The sequence below is a fragment of the Scomber japonicus genome, chromosome 23 (genome assembly GCF_027409825.1).
Source record: "Scomber japonicus isolate fScoJap1 chromosome 23, fScoJap1.pri, whole genome shotgun sequence".
In the NCBI taxonomy this organism is placed as follows: Eukaryota; Metazoa; Chordata; class Actinopteri; order Scombriformes; family Scombridae; genus Scomber; species Scomber japonicus.
The window spans coordinates 264,187-282,609 of NC_070600.1; the positions used below are offsets into that span (position 1 = coordinate 264,187).

The following is an 18,423-nucleotide window of genomic DNA, read 5'->3' on the forward strand; positions in this document are numbered from 1 at the left end:
CAGGTTTAGTCCAAGCATATCAGACAAAAAGACAGATTAAATAACATGCAGACAGCAATAAAAAAAAATCAGCTACAAGCATGTTTTTAAGAACATCAACATTTATTTCACATGATATAAAACAGATGGGGTATGAACTTTTTGCATATTGACCCTAATAATATTAATAATAACCTCTTATAGTTATAATATTCGCTCTTCTTCTTTTCAGTGTGTACATAAATTATGTTTTCTTTTTTTTTCTTTTTAAATTTTTTTTTTTTACAGTTTATACATCTCTTTAAATTTCTTTTATGTCCTGGAGATCCAAAGTCCTACTTATTGCTTCGTACATGTGCTATTCTCTGATTCTCCTCCACCTAGAACAGATTCAAACCCAAATCGATTGATCTGCTTCATGTCTTCAGCCTCTTTACTGTATATCATCAAGGTAATGTAAACCAAAGGCAGAAAAAAAACAAGAGACACAACTGAAAAAAGCAGACGGGAAATCCAAAAACATTCACATACTGTGTGTTTCGTCTGACAGAGGTTCAGACATCTGCTCAACATAAATAATCGCAACTTCTGCAGAATAGTTTGTTCTGTCCAAAAAAAGGGAAAAAACAGCAGCATGAAGTGGCACCTTGTTGAAGTAGAAATCTGCTTTTTTTTCATATATACTTCTATATATTTATATATGTATATCCAATGAAGGACAATCTATTATGTTGCAGGTGCAAAAAGGAGTGAAAATATAGCGATAAGGGAGCCTTCGTTCTCAAATCAACACAAATAATCAAAAATCAGAGCGGGTTAAAATAGAAGAGCATCGGCGGTCACTTTGGGGTTAAAGTAAAGCACTGCATGTGTGTTGAGTTTTGGTGCTTAGCCCATCTGCGGTGAGACATATCAAGTGCTCCTATATACAGCTGTACACTCACCTCCAGCAGTATTCGCAACTCAGTAACAGCTAATATCCCTCCTCCAGATCAGTAGAATATTCTAATTATAATATGTTATAATGTTAAGATGACTTTAATACTTAGTAAGGTATCAAAAGTTCTGTATATTGACATGTGTGTATGTATTTGGCAACACAAAGTCTATGGAGTTATATTACCCCCAAAACATGTCATACATCGAGTTGTGAAATGGTTTAAGTCTGTATATATTTATAGTGTCTCTTCAGAGATTAGTGTGGCCACGCAAAGAGGATTAGAATACACTGCATGCACAATTATTAGACAATTAATTCATTTTGTATTCTTCAGGATTAATTTGTATTGTTGAAAGAATGCAAAGTTCTCAGTCAATCCAAAAAGTTATTGAGCCTTGAATATACAATTGTGCACAATTATTAGGCAACTATTAGTGTGCAGAATTATTAGGCAACTACATTAAAAAAATAAATATTCCCAACTTGTTTATTCTCAATTTTTAAGTCTAACAAATAAATAACACAAAATGACATTAAATAAAAAATCTTGGCCTTCCGAAAGTATTCAGTGACCAATATAGACACCAGTTTTTGGCCATGAATGTTCCATCCATGGAGTCTGTTTTATGTTCTGTTCGCGATCAACTTTCGCTGAAGCGGCAACCACAGCCTGAAGCAGCAACCACAGCCTCCGAAGTTCTACTCAAAGAGGTGTTTTGTCTTCCCTCGCTATAAATCTCATGTTTGAGAAGGGCCCACGTGTTCTCAATAGGATTTAAATCATGTGAGGAAGGGAGCCAGGTTCTTATTTGGGTATCTTTGGGGCCTTTGCTGGCTAGCCAAGCAGTGGAGTACTTGGATGCATGTGATGGCCTGCATAAGGACAATGACCTTCTTAATGTTGAGGATTTCTTCCTGCACCAGTATTTGAAGAATGAATCTTCCAGAAAACTGGCAGTAGGTTTGGGAGTTGGTTTTCAGTCCATCTTCAACCTGAAGAGGTCACACTAGTACCCCTTCTTCACTTTGCTGGCACTTGATTGAAGTGGTGACCTGTGTCCATTAGTGATCCAGCCCTAGGCCCATCCATCTGGTCCATTAAGAGTCCATTTTATATGTCCTCGAAACCTTCACCGTGTTAAGCAATCTCTTGGCCCAATCTTGATGCTTCAACCTGTGAATCATGTTTCAGCCTTCTTTACCATGGCCATGTCTCTGAGCACTTGACATCTTGTACTTGTGGGTACTCCAGTTAGGTTGCAGTTTGGGAACCTGGTAACTGGAAGATGATGTGTTCTCGGTAGCGTCGTGTTTAATTCTTCTCAAGTGTTTTACAGTTCATTTGCACTGCCACCTTCTGCATTTTCTGCGACCCTGTTGACTATTTGCAACAAAACATTTGATTGTCCGGTGGTCACGCTTCAGTAGTTAAGCTATTTCAAGAGTGCTGCATCTGTCTGAAAGGTATTTTAAAATTTTTGGCATTTACAATTTTACCTGAGGTAATGAAGCTGCCTAATAGTCATGCATACCTCATTATAAAGATGTTAATCACTTTAGACCACAGCTTTTCTCATTACACAAATATATATCAGCTGACAATGATTAAATCCAATAAGCATTCAAGGTTTGGAGTTGGAAAATGTGCGTAGAATAAAAAAAAGATATTTATAGAAAAACTCACTTGCTTAATAATTGTGCACATAGTGTAATTTGGTGATATTAGACAATGGGCTATCTGACTAGATGGGAGCGTCTGACAGCCAAACAAAAAAGGATTATCTGTCCACTGTTAACTACTTTTTACACACCGTGACTGGATAAACGGCAAAACCCCTAACCCCTAAATTCTAACATGCTACACTGAGTTTATATTGTGGCCAGCACCCAGACTAGCTAGCATTTGAGTCAAATTATTTTCTTCTACAATGTGTGTTGTAGCAATTGACTACCTCGTCCCATTCCATGTGCCAAGAAAACCTCTAAAGAGACGCAACTAGGGTGCAGATTTTTGAGTTTCCTTTCCTTTCTTTTAGTATAAGCCCAGCATCCATGCTGAGTGAACTAATTTCGGACACTATTATTTTTTTGGTTCTTACTCAAAGCTCATAGGTGAGGGTTGAAACCTTCAGATCTTCTCTACAAAAGTTTGGTGTAACCCCTCTGACAATCTCGGGATCCACCTTCCCTCACTTGTGAACAAGACATCTCCTTCCCTTTGGACAGTGACTCGCTCCTAACCCGAATTGAGCAAAACACCATTTTTTCGGCAAAGTACCATGTCACTTCATCACACTATCCACCAGTCTGGCTGCTTTGAGAGAATCTATCCATAAAAAACAATCACAAACAGGATGGGTGACAAGGAGCAACCCTGACCAAGCTCAATACCCTCTCCTGCAAATATGATCGAAATACATTGGGAATAGTATCGCCACTGTTAATTTACCCTTCAGCAAGACAGCTAAAGGTGTCTCCACACCTGGTCCAAATATACAGGCAGGGTATTTGCACAAAACCAAGTACATATGTTGGTAAATCCTTGTTTCTTATTGTACTTGAGGAGTTGTTTCTTTTAAAATTTTATTGTCAGAAGTGACACAACCCACCATCATGTATTGATGAGCAAACTATCATATTGCTCAGCAGTTGTGCCTCTGATCTATGCAGTAGTTATGCACATTTGATAATTTTTTTTAGATTTTTGCATTAAAATTGCAGTTGCTGTCCCAACTAGTCAGTGGCATGCAGACTGTAGTTGTACTGGACAGCCTTGACATGTTACGTGTTAGTGACTTAGCGTGGTTTTCTTGCCAAACTACATCTGTGCTCAATCATATACCATCAATAAATATTTAAAACTGTACTAGATACTAAAATCTCTAAAAAACTCTCTGAACATTTCTGCTCATCAAAACTGACACAATGCTGGCTGAAACAGATAACGCTAACAGACACTCCTCATTAAACACTCACCTCTGTCAGAGACTGTAGCAATGAGAATCACTATAAGGTGAAGTTAAAGTAATCAAAGAAACAACTTTTCCCTCAGTCCACCCCTTCTGTTTCAATATTGGACCTCAATAACAACTGTCTTATTAGTATTGAACAGCTGAAAACTAATTTGGACCCAAAAATGTATTAAAATGTCACATATTTTACAACTCTCCAGACTTCTAAGCACATTTCTGGGCTTGCTCAGGTGTATGTCAGCTATGAGAGTAACATAATTTGTATTTTCTTTGTGACTAAACCATTTCACAACCTCATTATTATGCAGAAATGTTTTGGGACAAATATAACTGTACAGGATAATATTTTGCTCAGGGACATTTCAGTATGGACAGATCTAACAGGTGCTAAAGATACAGTACATCTGCCTTTCTCTCTGTCTGGATGTGATGGCTGCCCGTCTTGTGTGTTGGTCAGTCTGTTTGCAGGGCTGTCATCTCTCTCAGTCTCCTCGTGGGCATGTAACAGTAGTATCAAAGTAGTTCTGTTGTAAACGCAGGAAGCCGTGGAGCATGCTCTGTGCAGGCTGGCTACATTTGGGCTCTACAGGACGCCGTTGTTGGATGGCGAGGCCGGGCGTCGCTCACGTGTCGCTGCTCACCAAGGTGAACGTCTGGGCTGCAGGGTGGGGAAGAAGAAGTGAGGGGGAAGGGAAATGAGTGTGTGAGTCACAGAGATGATCATGATTCTTGGTGATGAATGCAAATTATATTGGTGATGTTAGGTTTTTACTTGTTTTTTCCCTGCTTTGCACCCTTCTTTTGAGGTGGTAAATGGACTATACTTATATAGCGCTTTTCTAGTCTTTCAATCACTGACTATAAGTCACATTCACACACACATTCATACACTGTAGGCGCAGCCATCGGGAGAAATGTGAGATTAAGTATCTTGCCCAAGGACATATCAACATGTGGACTGGAGGAGCTTGGACTTGAACAGCCAATCTTCCGATTGATGGTCGACCCGCTCTACCTCCTGAATTACAGCCTCCCAAATGAAAACAAACTGATTATTTCTGATTGAAAATAATGTAGGGAAAACTTTTCAAAGATTTAATACAAAGTTGGACTGATAGACTGCTTTTAAAGAAGCGAGATGCCATATTTTTAAGGTTTCATTTGTGTACTCTACCATACATTGGACCTGCACTATTTTTATGTCAGGCCGTTCTAATCATAATAACCAAAAGATGGGATTCCTGTCTAATGTTCTTATTTTTGCAACTTTTCTTAGCATTAGCAGTCTTTGAAAGCTCTACATAGCTAGAACCTTGTGTGTGGAACAGACGCTGGTAAATGAATCTGTATGTCAAGACCTAAGGGCGTGTATAACTGATTTTTATAGTAGATTTTTTAAATACAAAGTCCTGAGTTAATGCTCACCCGCTTTAAGGTTTTCTGTAGTTTTGCTAGTCTTTGAGAACATGGAAGTGTTAACATGTGTTGACACATGGAAAGCCCACATGGACTTGTTTAATCAGGCATGGTAGATAGTAGAGTGAACTTTGTATTAGTGAATATAGTTAACATTTTAAGCCTGCAATAACTGATTTTCTGGCCACTTGGGGGCAGCAGAACATTGATATATATTAAATCAAGTCCAATGTTCACTCTCCATTTCGCTCTGTTTTAGTCTTTACCAACTCCTCAGAACAACATCTGGCTCTTTAGCTTGCTAGCTCCGAGCTGGTTGCTACTTTGTCTTGTCTGGTGTTAATTTTAGCAGCTTTAACAATACTTTTTTGACAGCAGAAAGCATTTTGGCAGCACAAACCTGCTGAGACTTAGCCAATCTCCGCCTTGCCGCGTCACAAAGACAGAACCTGACACTTTAATTCTAACTCAAGCTGAGTGTCACACCTTTCAAACTTCTCCTTAAAATTTAATCATGTCTCTGTTGATACCCAAGGCAAGAAATAATAATCACTGAATGTGATCTCAGCCTATCTCCTAAGATCCCAACATTTGAAAGTATGTGTAGTTTTCTCATTGAACCACTAGAGTGTGCTGCCTGCTCAGCTGAGGCCTACAAGCAGATGTTGTCCATGTACATGCTCACAGAAGGAATTTGACAAGGAGTTTTGTACTTCTGCAGTTTTGTTGCTGTTGTTATACTTATGTCATCATTAATGTGTGACCGAAAGTCTCAAATCTCCACATTCTTGAGGTATACTTGCATCAATGACTCAAAACACAATAAGCCATCAATCCATCCATTATCAGCTGCTTATCCAGAACCAGGTTGTGATGACATCAGACTAAGGAGTAAAGAAAGAGAGACATCCTTCACTCTGGCAACACCCTTCAGCTCCTCCTGGGGGAGCCCAAAGCATTCCAAGGCAAGAATAGACATATGTAATCTCTCTAGTGTATTCTGGGTCTGCCCCGGGGTCTCGTACCAGTTGGGCAAGCGTGGAATTCCTCCACAGGGAGGCGTCCAGGAGGCATTCTGACCAGGTGCCAAATAGGAAGATTGGAAGTTTAATTCCCGGCTCATCCAGTCCAGATATTGATGTGTCTTTGGGCAAGATACTTAACTGGTGTGAATGGTTAGCATCCTTCCTGATGAGCAGGTTGGCAACCTTTGTGGTAGCCCCTCCCATCAGTGAGTGAGTGGTCAAAAAAAGACTAGAAAAGTGCTATATAAGTACAGTCTATTTAGCATTTGTCGTTCTAATAGATGAGGGAGAAAGAAATCTCAACAGTCAACATAAAGTATTGCCGGAAAGACCAAAAATCTGTGAATGTCAGTTAAATGGGGATAGACTGTTTGTGTCTGGTCTCACATAGCCAAGAAAGATGAAAAGTAAGATACGTTTGAAACATGCTGCAAATGGCTTTCCTGACTTGTCTGATTTGTCTTAAGTAAACTTCACACACATTTGTGATGTGCATTAAACTCCTCAGGAGCAGCTGCTGTGTGGGTGAGGAGGATGGAAAAAGGAGACAAGCTGAGGTCTCATGCAGGCACGCAGCAGGGATTCACCTTCCTGACACTTCACAGGGAGCTTTCTTATACTGACACTATGAAAGGAGCAAGGCACTGACGCACACACTCCTGGGAGCTGCTTGGTATGATTTATGCTATTGGATACAGACAAACAAAACAATAACAGCAGGTGGCAATTAAGCTTCAAATAAATAGTTCAACATTTGGGAAACTGTGTGTATTTGCTTTCTTTCTAAGAGGAAGATGAGAATGATATCAAGCCACTCCTGGACTAACTGAAAGTGAGGGGAAACAGAAACAACTAGCCTGGATCTGTCCAAAGTTAAAAAATACACCTCCCAAAACCTTGAAAGCTCACTGATTAACAAGTTGTATCTTGTTTATTTAATCTGCACACAAACAGAAATACCTGTTGTGCTTCTATATTCTATATTGTATCGTCTGGAAAATGTTCAGTTATTTAATTCATTTTAATTTCTAAGAACTTTCTCCTCTATGCTATGCACTTCTCCTTATTATACATGGCCTAAAATAGCTAAATCTATAAAGAAATGTATCTAAAAAACATTGTTATTAGCCCTATCAGATACAACTGTGTGCAGGGCTATAATTAGGATTTTACTCTTCTGTTTTCTGTAATGATATATGTCCCTACATTATGGTAAAAAGTCTTTCCTACACAGCCAGGTATGTTATTCTATTATATAATTTTTTATAATAATGTATTATTTTTCCTAAGAGAAGACTAATTTTAGGATATTTATTTGAAAGAATATCTAAATCAATCCAACATGTTTAAGTGTAGAATATACAGGTAAACCCTCCTACTCCTACTATTCTACCACTTCACAGAAATAACCTAAAAGACATAATCCACACTAGGTAACAGACTGTATTTGGCCTTCTATGAAATGTAGTTTGAACATAGATGCTATAACTATGAAGGCTACATGTGCACTTACAAGCCAACATGTTGTTGTTGTTGTTGTGTTTCTTGTCGTCTGATGTTAGCTGGTTGTAGGATTCCAGACTCTTCTCCAGCTTCTCCTCTCTGGTGGTTTGTTGCGTCATGTCTGCCTCCTCCTCCTTAGGCTCTGGGCTCGGTGTCTCGGGCTCAGGAGTCTGGAAGCTACAATCGAAAACAACATCACACTCTGACATGAAAACTTGACATCATTTTTTTGATTGTATTTTGCATGCTTAGGATCATTTGTTTCGCCACAAAAATGAATCTATTAGAGCCTGATATGGGATTTTTGAAACTGATACCGATACCAACTTTAGAGTGGAAAAATTCACAGATAACTGATATGTGATCGATATAATGAATTTTTGAACTGGAATGAAAATAGACCTATTGATTTTGCACTGATATGAGGCTGCTTTATTAAACAAGTAACCAATGAAGTATATTTAACATTGTGAAGCATTTCTAAAAATTAACTCTGACAAAATAGAATAAATAAAAATAAAATAGCAAAATAAATATCAGTACTGTACAGTATCAGTCATTATTTCAATTGATTGAACTCCAATCAGAAATGCTTCTTTTCTTGTTTATCAATAAATGTCATTATCAATATTTCACCATTCATGTAAAACTATAACTACTGTTGAGATACAGCTTGACTCAACCATGAGCTCTGATGCTGACAGAGCTGACAGTATTTTAAACAATGGAATCGAAGTGCGCTCTGCTGGACAAACTACGTAATGACACTGTACTTAAATCACCACAATCATCAATTTCTGCATTATATGTTCTGTAAAAAAGTTTTCATATCGGCGTATATCTGAAAAGATATACACCAATACGATATATCTGTGAAAAGCTCATATCGGCCGATAATATCGGACACTACAATCGATACACATCCGATTATGAATACAAACTCACTCAGTAGTGTATTACTGAGGCAGACACAGATGTAGCAATTATTCACTTTTCTAGTCCAGCACCTTGAACATGACCATGTTCACAGTGGTCAAACAAACATGAGTACATCTATTCACCATAAAACATATATGTGATCAATATAGCACAAACTCAAAAGTCACAGTTAATTTAACCTCTTGTAGTGTATGATTCTGACAGTCATTGTTAACCCAGAGACATATTAAAGTCATTCATATTTTTGTTTTTACAATAGATCAGATGAGTTTGTGTCATGTGAAAGGAGGGCACTTGTATTGACACAAATACAAAGAATTCTGCAGTTCCCTCACTCTAAAAGAGCTTTTAGCCTCTTGCAGCTTATTGTTTTAGTTTTCTGCCCCAGAAATAGCAGAGCTAAAAAGCCTCAAGAGGCCAAAACAGTTAGATAATGCAGTTGCAAATTGAACTGTGTTTTGGGGCATGTTTGCTTTGATTGACAGGTTTCTCAGTCTATCACAGTCTGCCGTGGTGGTTTATGTGCTGCCTTTAATCCCTTTAACCAAATTTGGTTCTGGAGCTCTCCTATCTGATTCCTTTGGGTGATATCACTATTAACTGGAGTCATTAGAGTTTTGGGACCTAGAATTGAGTCACGCGCCAGCTGACGCGCACACACGCGCACGTACACACACACACACGCACATACACACACACCTGTTTTCAGTGGTGGTGTTTGTAGGTGAGCTGGTCAGATCTTGCTCTCTGCTTTCATCATCCTCAAAGGGCTGAAGGTTTACGAGTGCTACACGCTGAGGCTCCGTGCCCAGGTCCAGAATCACTACCCTCTGGCTTTCACACAGCTGAAACACACACACACACACACACACACACACACACACACACACACACACACAAAATACACAAATTAAAAATCGATAAAAAAAGATTAGCGTGCTTTGCATTGCTGTGATTAAACAAAGTGTTGAGAATTGCTCATTAAAACCAGTATTTGTACAGATTTGTACAGAATTACTCAGGTCTCTTTATTTAAAGCTGTAACCCCTTTTCTGCTTAGCAATGTGGATTTAGTCTCTAAATGTGCTGTCCGTGTTATAAACTGCAGTGCAAGACTTCTATTATGTCAGTAAGACTTAAATTGTGTGCCGTCACATCCTGTTAAGTGCTTAAGATGACAATTTTAGAGCTTGAAATAAAGAAAGAAATAATGAATACAATTCTATCAGCACACAGGAAATAAAAAAAAATAATTAACAGTATTTGAGATTTTTTAATGAAGAAGTAAATTTTGTACTTTCACTGCTGAGGAATGAGGATGTTCTACATAGAACTCTGGGGTGGCATCACACTGGAGAGCAGCCCAGACCCAGCTCCCAGTCCTGGCTGAATCCAGCAGATAAACCCCTTAAAGCCAACCTGGCTTCCTCCACATTTCCATAAATCCTCTGTTATTGTCCAGATTACACTCGGAGATGTTACGGCCTCAGTGGCCGATTAGCTGCTGTGTGGCAGACAGGGCCGGGTTTTACAGATGAAGAATTTAACATTGAAAGCTGAGAAGTGTGTCAGGAATGTTTTGATTCTCCTCCACCTGCTGAATCCTGCAGCCTCGTCACACTGCAGGAATTACCCATTTACTCCCAGCTGAAATCCACAAGGACACTTACAGTTTATGCCTCTATGTCTGTTGGGAATTTTACATGTGGGAATGTTGACAGTCCCTCAGGAATCAATACTGGGTCCTCACATGTTATCATAATTGGATGATACACAGTTATACCTATCCTTGTCCACTGACTGAATGCATCACTGAGATACATCTGGATGCCAAACAACATCTTAGAGCTTAACAAAAACTTGTCAATGGCGCCAAAACTGCAACAAGCTATTCAGCATGAAGGTAGCAGAGCACTTAACCCTTACATACTGTTCATATTTAATCTCTACACCAATTCACATTCATAAATCCCATCAGTCATTATTTAATGTTTGAGTAACCCTAAATGAAGAGTTTATTCTATTTATTAATAGAACAAATACATTTGCAATCAATATTTTATGGTCCAGACATTTTATAGAATATGAAGAATTGAATATGTTTGAATGCTGATTTTTGAGTTTTGAGTTTTCTGATTAAAACAAGTCAAATTTGGACATTTTTATACACAAAATGTGTATCAGCTTCACAAAAAATAACAAAAAGATGCATTTCATTTACATTTTTGTATATTTGGGGTCACATTAGGGAAAAGTCCATCAAAGGAAATGTGTATATTTATTTTTAAAGCTTTAAAATGTAAAAATTGGTCAAATTAGCACCAAGACACAACAAAGGACATCTCAAGGCACTTTACACACAGGTATAGACTGTACTCTTTCAATTTAAATTAAAGAGACCCAACATTCCCACATGAGCAGCACTTGGTGACAGTGGCAAGAAAAAACTCCCTTTTAACAGAAAGAACCCTCAGAACCAGACTCTTGGTCAGGGGTCTCCAAACTATTCCACAAAGGGCCATGTGGCTGCAGGTTTTCATTCCAACCAAGCAGGAGCACACCAGACTTGATTCATTTAATCAGCTGATCTCAGTCTTCAGACAGCTGATTGGTCAAATGGTGTGCTCTTGATTGGTTGGAACTAAAACCTGCAGCCACATGGCCCTTTGTGGAATAGTTTGGAGACCCCTGCTCTAGGTGGACAATCATCTGCCTCGACCGGTTTGGATCGAGAGAATCAAGCTTAACCAATATCAACAAAAATGAACCGACTCTGTGGGAACTGATTGAATTATAACAAGTCTATGTGTCCACTGTGACTGTGCAGTCTCCTCTACAGTACCTCGTCGTCTATGCTGTTGGACTCCTTCACACTCTGCAGGGTCACGTCCCTCCTGTCCTGCTGCGCTGACTCACACTTGTCCTTTTTCACCTCCTCCGCTCTCTGCGCCTCCTGTAGATTGAAACAGAATCATGTCATAAACGGTTTGTCCAGTCACCAGAGAAGAAAAAAAAGAAAAAAAAGTGTGTGTGTGTGTGTATGTTATTAATCAGAGTAAGTGACAAAGCAAGTTGGAGCCACTCCTGTGAACTCTGTGAACTGAATGCACCTACATCATGTTATAGAAAGGGTGGAGAAAGAAACAAGGAAAATGGAATAAAATAAATTAAAACATAGCAAACCAAAACAATAGCAGAAAAAGACTCAATCAAACTTTATATATATACTTTATAGAGCACTTAACTAAATTAAACTAGATTAAAAAGGCAAAATAAAAGTAAAATAAAAGATTAAAGTCTGTGTAAAGTAAGAATAAATATGTGTTCTGAGTTTGACATACCACAGAAAAGTGTGTTGTTAACCACCCTGCCAAATTTGAATGATTAAAAAAAAGAGGCAAATATATGAAATTAGGCTTCAAAGTTGTGTAAAAATCAGCCTCTTTCTCTGCTACCAAACCTGTGGGCGTGCCCGTCGAGTTCACTGAAACCCTGCCCCCTACCAAGTGTCACCTGTCAATCAAAGTCACCACCTCTACCAGAAACATGGATGCTAGGTTTGAGAGCTTTCTGCTGCTAACTCAGCTGCTAGCCCGGTGGCTAACTCAGCTGCTAGCTCAGCAACTAACTCAGCTAACTGGCTAACTGTAGACTGTAGTAGTAGTAGTGTGTGCTGAATGTATTTATACCTCTACAGCAGCAGGGGCGGGTTTATGATTTTCAGACCCGCCCACTAAATCCTGAACACAGAAATGTTGAAACACAGTTTGTGAAGCCTAGCTCCACAATTCAAATCTAAATGGTTGAAATGCTTTTTACACCTTTTTTAGAAATACATTTATGACCTATTTAATGTGTTTAGAAGAAAATGTCTGAATTCACTTTACACAGTCTTTAAGTTTAATGAAAGCTGGACTAATACTGTGTTAAAATAGGTTACTACTACTATACTGCTTTGGGTGATAAACATAAATAACTTGAAAGTGTGGCTCTTAAGGGTTAATAGATCATCTTATTCAGAACAAGTGATCAAGATGATGATATAGTGTTACCACTATAACAGGTTACCAGAGTAACTACTGAATGAATACTGGAGACATATTTAGTTTCATATCACAGCAGTCTTAGTTTAGGTTACAGTTTTTGCCATAGCAGTGAAAACTACCTCACACAGGAAATTAAAAATGTACTATATTTTGTAACAGATATTTTGACAGGGACTGGAAAAATAAAAAAGGTCCAGCCTACCACTAATACAACCAATCATATGACAGCTGGATTGTTGATTGATCAGCTGTGACCTCAAACTGCTCGTTAGACAACAACCTGACTGGCAGTGGGGAATGACCGGTATAGGGTTTAAATTGGACTTAATCCTAACAGTGTCTGCTAGGATTAAATAATATAGTTTAAGCTTTGGTTGTAGATATGACTATGCAGGCTGTGAAAATACTGATATAATTAAAGGATAAGATTAGTGATTAGAAGGATAATATAAGTAGCATTAATGGCTATTTAGACTTAGTAAAACCAGCTGATATAGAACAGGCAGAGTGTTCTTTTCTATGTTATACTGTGATTTTTAAGACACTGTGTTTGTTGTGTGCTTAATAAGAGAATATTGTTGGAAGAACAGTAATTGGCTGGTAGGGTCGGCCTGTAGAGAGTTATCCAGGTAGAATGAATAAAGCCAGGATTAGCAGGGATTCAGACCGACCTATGTTAAATGAATGCAGGGGGGGCTGTGTCGGTGTGGGCCACATCTGAAATATGATCCAAGAAGTCCAGTTTGAATAACAGATGTGTCAATTTGAAGCATCTTTTTATCAGATGCCAAAACACAGACAGGCAATTTAAATATAAAAGAGAACAGTCTAGACCTGCTCTATATGTAAAGTGCCTTGAGATGAATTCTGTTGTGAGTTGGCGCTATACAAATAAAGATTAAAGAATAAAGATTAAAGAAGGTGACAATCCACCAGTACTCTTTACTAGTTGAAAAATGTTTAAAGGGCCAATGCAACACATACAATGCAGCTTTCCACTTGCCAAAAAACTTATTCCAGCTCTTAATTTGGGACTTCAAATCACTCATCAGAGTTATATTTTTAAGATTATACCTTAGCCAGTACTTTTTACTAGTTGAAATATGTGTAAAGGGCAAAGGCAACTTGTGTGCTTGGTCAACATAGCATCTAGCCTGATGACATTGCCTTATTACAAGAGTAGAGCCTGTTTTCTTCTGAAGGACCCGATTGTTTTTTGCAGGACCCTCTGTGTTGCCACCCCCACTGTGCCTCTATGACTCTGTTTTTTCATGTAGGCTGATGTAGGTCTGAATATGACCTCAGCCAGCCAGCAGAGACACATAGTCACACACACACACACACACACACACACACACACACACACCAGTGACGTGCGGTCAGGGGAGGCAGGTGAGGCCGTGCCTCATGGAAAAAGACTTAAAAATGAAAAAAATAATAAATGGTTATATTTGTCCAGTGATTTGCACTATAACGTTATTTTCTATCTAACTTTACCAGTTTCGGATTATTTTTAATTCAAAATCACTGAATTTTCACATGTACTGATCAAACTCTGAAAAGAGACGCGCAGTGAGGCAGCAGCGAGATGAGCCTCACCATGGATTGCGCAATGACTCGGCTTACTAAACTGGCATGCTATGCAGTGAGACAGTACAGCTGTACAGCTGTCTCTCTGTATGTCACTATTAACATGTTCAAACACTTTTACTATATGAACTAAATTTCCATAGTTTAGCTGATGATATAATGTACAGTGTTTGTAGCGTGTTGCGTGTGCTGAGCAGCACGGCTGCAAAAAGTCACTAAGTGAGGCACGCAGTTCTCCGGCCTCATGGCAGGGGGCGCTCCTGATCCCAATGATTCTTATTACGACTCATTAGCTGCAGAATAAGTGACAGTAAGCGACAACTACAGTGAGCAAGTTGGCAAGTCATCCGTTTTTTTTCCTTCTTGTCTGGCCTTTTTTCAGTATGGAGGATTACATAGCAAAATTAAAACAGTTTTGTAAACTGGATTTTCAAGCGAAGCAGGAGGTCAAATCAAATGGTGAATAAGGTACTCTGTAGGGTTCATATGTTTGTAAATCTGATTGTGATGAAGTCAGTGCCTCACCAGACATGAACCTCACCGCACATCACTGACACACACACACACACACACACACACACACACACACACACAGCGTGACAAAGTTACTGTGCAGTGTATGTATTTAAGGCTTTTCTCTGCTATTGTGTACTGTTCAAGTGAAATCTTCTGGGAAGTTTATAGTGTGACCCCATTTGGCATTCTGGGCCAACATGAACAGCATGAGTTGAGTTAAATCACAACACAAACAGGGTTATTGACTATGTCTGTTATTAAATGTGTTACACCATTTAAGACACAGTGCTTCATTCTGTGCCTGTGCAACAAATGTGGTTTTCTACATAATCTGATTAGGTAATCTTCTTACATAAAACCAGAATCTTTGCCTAACAGTTAATAAAAGACATACTTAGCATTTTTTTTGCTGAGTTTTTAGAACTTTGCTTAAAGAGGACGTATAATGTGCATTTCCAGGTCTTTATTTTTGAATCTGGGGCTCTACTTGAATATCTTATACTGGCCCTTTACGCAGCACCTCAGTTCAGCCTCTGTCTGAAACATACCGTTTTAGCTCCTGTCTCTTTAAGCCCCCCTCTTGAAGAGCCCAGTCTGTCCTGATTGGTCAGATTCTGGAAGTTGTGTCACTGGGGCATGGGAGGCTACTTCACTAAATTACAAACTATAACAAACTATAGTAACAGGTAACAGTAACACCTGAAAACCGGAAAAAGCACAACATTTCACCTTTAAAGTGTGTACAATGTTTGGATGATGTCAAATGATGCTACAGTTGGAACCGGTTGTCAGAGCAGAGGTTGAAATTCAGAATTAATGAAAGTGCCTATGACCATGATGTGAGAAAATTTGAATAAAAACCTCATGAACCTGTAGTGCAGTCAGTGCTCTCTCAGTGTGAGTCCCTGCAGCCTCAGCAGTCGACCTGCTCTGCTCAATGTGAGCCACCTTCAGCTGCTGCAGAGCCGCTTCCAGCTCCACAGGGTCTGCACAAGCTCCCTCTGCATGGGCCCGGGTCTGATCACACACATACACACTTGAGTTAACTGATAGTTTAACATTTAGCGTAGGCTCACACTTATTAAGTGACGTTACCTGCATGATAATAAAGGGGTTTTCTTTGTTGAAGGAGGGCGAGCGGGATGGGGTTTCTCTCTTCTTCTCTCGGAGCGATGATGCCTCCTGGTTTCTCCTTATCCTCTCCAGCTGCTCCTCCACGCTCATCCTCGTTCTGCCCACCTCTCGCTCCCCAAATCCTATCTGATCCACCGCACTTCTGGGACGATCCTACGCAGGAAAAGACTCAATGTGTTTCTTTCTTTAAATGGTGAATCTTTAAATTGCTTCACTGGCCTTAATGTTAGTTAACAGGTCAGTTCTTTTTTGTCCAGAGCAAAGGTATCTCATAAGTAATATGTATGTAATAGGTCTTTCACACTGTTGAACACTGAGTCTCACTGGCAGAGATTTAGACTTGTGATGTTTTGCTTTGAGTGATGTTTTTTAATCTCTAGGTGAAGGTTTATGGTCGTGTAGGTGTAGTGTGGGTGACTGTAGGAGTAACAACCACAGGGGGTTACATCAGATCCTGTGTTTGAGTAAATGTGGAGCAGCTTTATCTGTGGTTACAGTGTATCTATATTTTCAACCTTGATGTAACAGAACGAAAGTCAGAAACAGACTCTAGCACGTATCTCATTTCCACAACACTGAGAAAAACCAATACAAGTGTTATGACAAACATTCAAGTTTCAGTCTACAGAAATACTATTTTCGTTCACTAATTCATTAATCAGGGGCAAAGGGAATTAGAAATACTTTTGGTGTCTTTTTGACTTTTGGTCCCTTATAAAAGAAAAAAGAAGACAGTATATATGACAGAGGGACAGAGGGGACAGAGGGAATCAGAAATAAAGGCCTGTCTTTAATATAAACCTGCTCCAAATAAAGGCCTGGCTCTCTGTAGTGTTGAGGTACATTAAGTCCCCAGCCTGCATTTAGGAATGTATACATTCATTTCAATCACAATGTTAATGTTAATCTTTATTTGATGATTATGGCCATAACTACATAAATACAACATAACAAATACAAAGGGACTTTTTGATATTTTATGAAAGAAAAAAGAAGACAGTATGTTTGACCTCTCAATCAACTTAGAACATGAGACAGAGATCTGAACAAAAACTTCCTGCACTGAGATGTAAAGAAAAGCAGTGGATCTAAAAGTGTCAGGTAACACTCTCAAACATTCAATATATGCAGAAATTGCTCCTACAGCAAGTATACTGTGTGATGTGAATGAGAGTGAAGTGTGATTGTAAATGCAGATGTAATCCCGTCATGGATTAAGCATTTCTCTTAAGGAATGTGTGCCCGCACTAAAAACTCAAAAAAATAGCTTTCCTCCAGGCTGCTTCTGCAACGTTTGCTGAATTGGAATTGGTTCATTTAATCTCAACCTTTTTTTCCCCCTTTCTGTTGATGCTTGAGGCAAAACTTACTGATCTGGATTCAGGCTTCTTGGTCTTCCTCAGAGTGACGTAAGAGGCAATGGTGGAGGACTCAGGAGGGCTCATGGGAGACTTCGTTCTGGGAGGAACGATGCCCACCGGGTAGGGGGGCACTGTTGGAGAGAAGGCAGGGAAAGCTGTCACACGTTAGCAAACAAACACTGCGGTCAGGCTAATTGTTCATGTTGTGGCAGAACATTTAACCACGCTCCATTTCACAAAAGACTCAAAATATAGTAACACAAATGGGACTGTGTACCAGCAAGTTCTAAGTGTTTTTAATTAAATTAGAATAGAACCAATCAACCTTATTTCTATTTAGTCATTTCTAATTATGTTGTACAAATAATAAATTGTGAAGAATGTGATAGAAATCCCAAATATTACGTAATCGATACATCAATATATTTAGAAACATTCAGTTATGCCTGAGAGATGTTTGCTCTTTAATTCAAAATCAAAATGTCATGTATTTGGGGTTGAGCATAGCTTAGCGGGTAGAGCACCCGCCCCATGTGTAGAGGCTACAGTCCTCGTGCAGGCGCCCCTGGTTCGAATCCTGCGTGTCATTCCCCCCTCTCTCTGCCTCCTGTTTCCTGTCTATCTCTACTAACCTGTCCATTAAAGGCAAAAAAGCCCGAAAAAATATACTTAAAAAAAAAAAGTCATGTATTTGACGTTGTGATTAATAGGTTTAATACCAGAAACCAGGCTCACATAGAGTTATGATTCAGTGGCAGAGTGGATTTGAACCTGATCTCACAACACTTGCTACTGCACGACTGTTGCATCCTCAGTTTTTAGCCATGCTGCTATGGTACTTTGCATTGGATTGCATTGGAATTTTGTCCAGACCTTCTTGGCCTTCAGAGGGTATGTCCTAATGACTTTGGCAATCCCCTGACTTTTCTTCTAGCAGCAGCAGGTCACTTATCCCATGATATATTTCAACATCTACTTGATGGATTGGCACAGAGTCTTGTA

The 18,423-nt window shown here is 39.1% G+C and overlaps 1 protein-coding gene and 1 long non-coding RNA gene across 2 annotated transcripts in view; one reads left to right on the forward strand and one right to left on the reverse strand.

The window, feature by feature from the left end:
* Positions 1-3,282: 3,282 nt before the first annotated feature.
* On the forward strand, positions 3,283-7,038 carry LOC128353282 (uncharacterized). The gene is made up of 3 exons (XR_008320840.1): positions 3,283-3,441; positions 4,431-4,536; positions 6,841-7,038. It is a non-coding gene; the product is annotated as an uncharacterized LOC128353282 (long non-coding RNA).
* LOC128353273 (pleckstrin homology domain-containing family A member 5-like) overlaps positions 4,426-18,423 on the reverse strand; it is a 267,029-nt gene continuing 253,031 nt past the window's right edge. The window contains exons 26-32 of the mRNA XM_053313967.1: positions 17,431-17,552; positions 16,022-16,213; positions 15,788-15,943; positions 11,617-11,727; positions 9,474-9,619; positions 7,846-8,012; positions 4,426-4,549 (exon numbers count right to left, since the gene is read on the reverse strand). Of these exons, the coding sequence (XP_053169942.1) occupies positions 4,515-4,549; positions 7,846-8,012; positions 9,474-9,619; positions 11,617-11,727; positions 15,788-15,943; positions 16,022-16,213; positions 17,431-17,552 (929 nt within the window). The 3' untranslated portion in view covers positions 4,426-4,514. The remainder of the gene's footprint in view (positions 4,550-7,845; positions 8,013-9,473; positions 9,620-11,616; positions 11,728-15,787; positions 15,944-16,021; positions 16,214-17,430; positions 17,553-18,423) is intronic.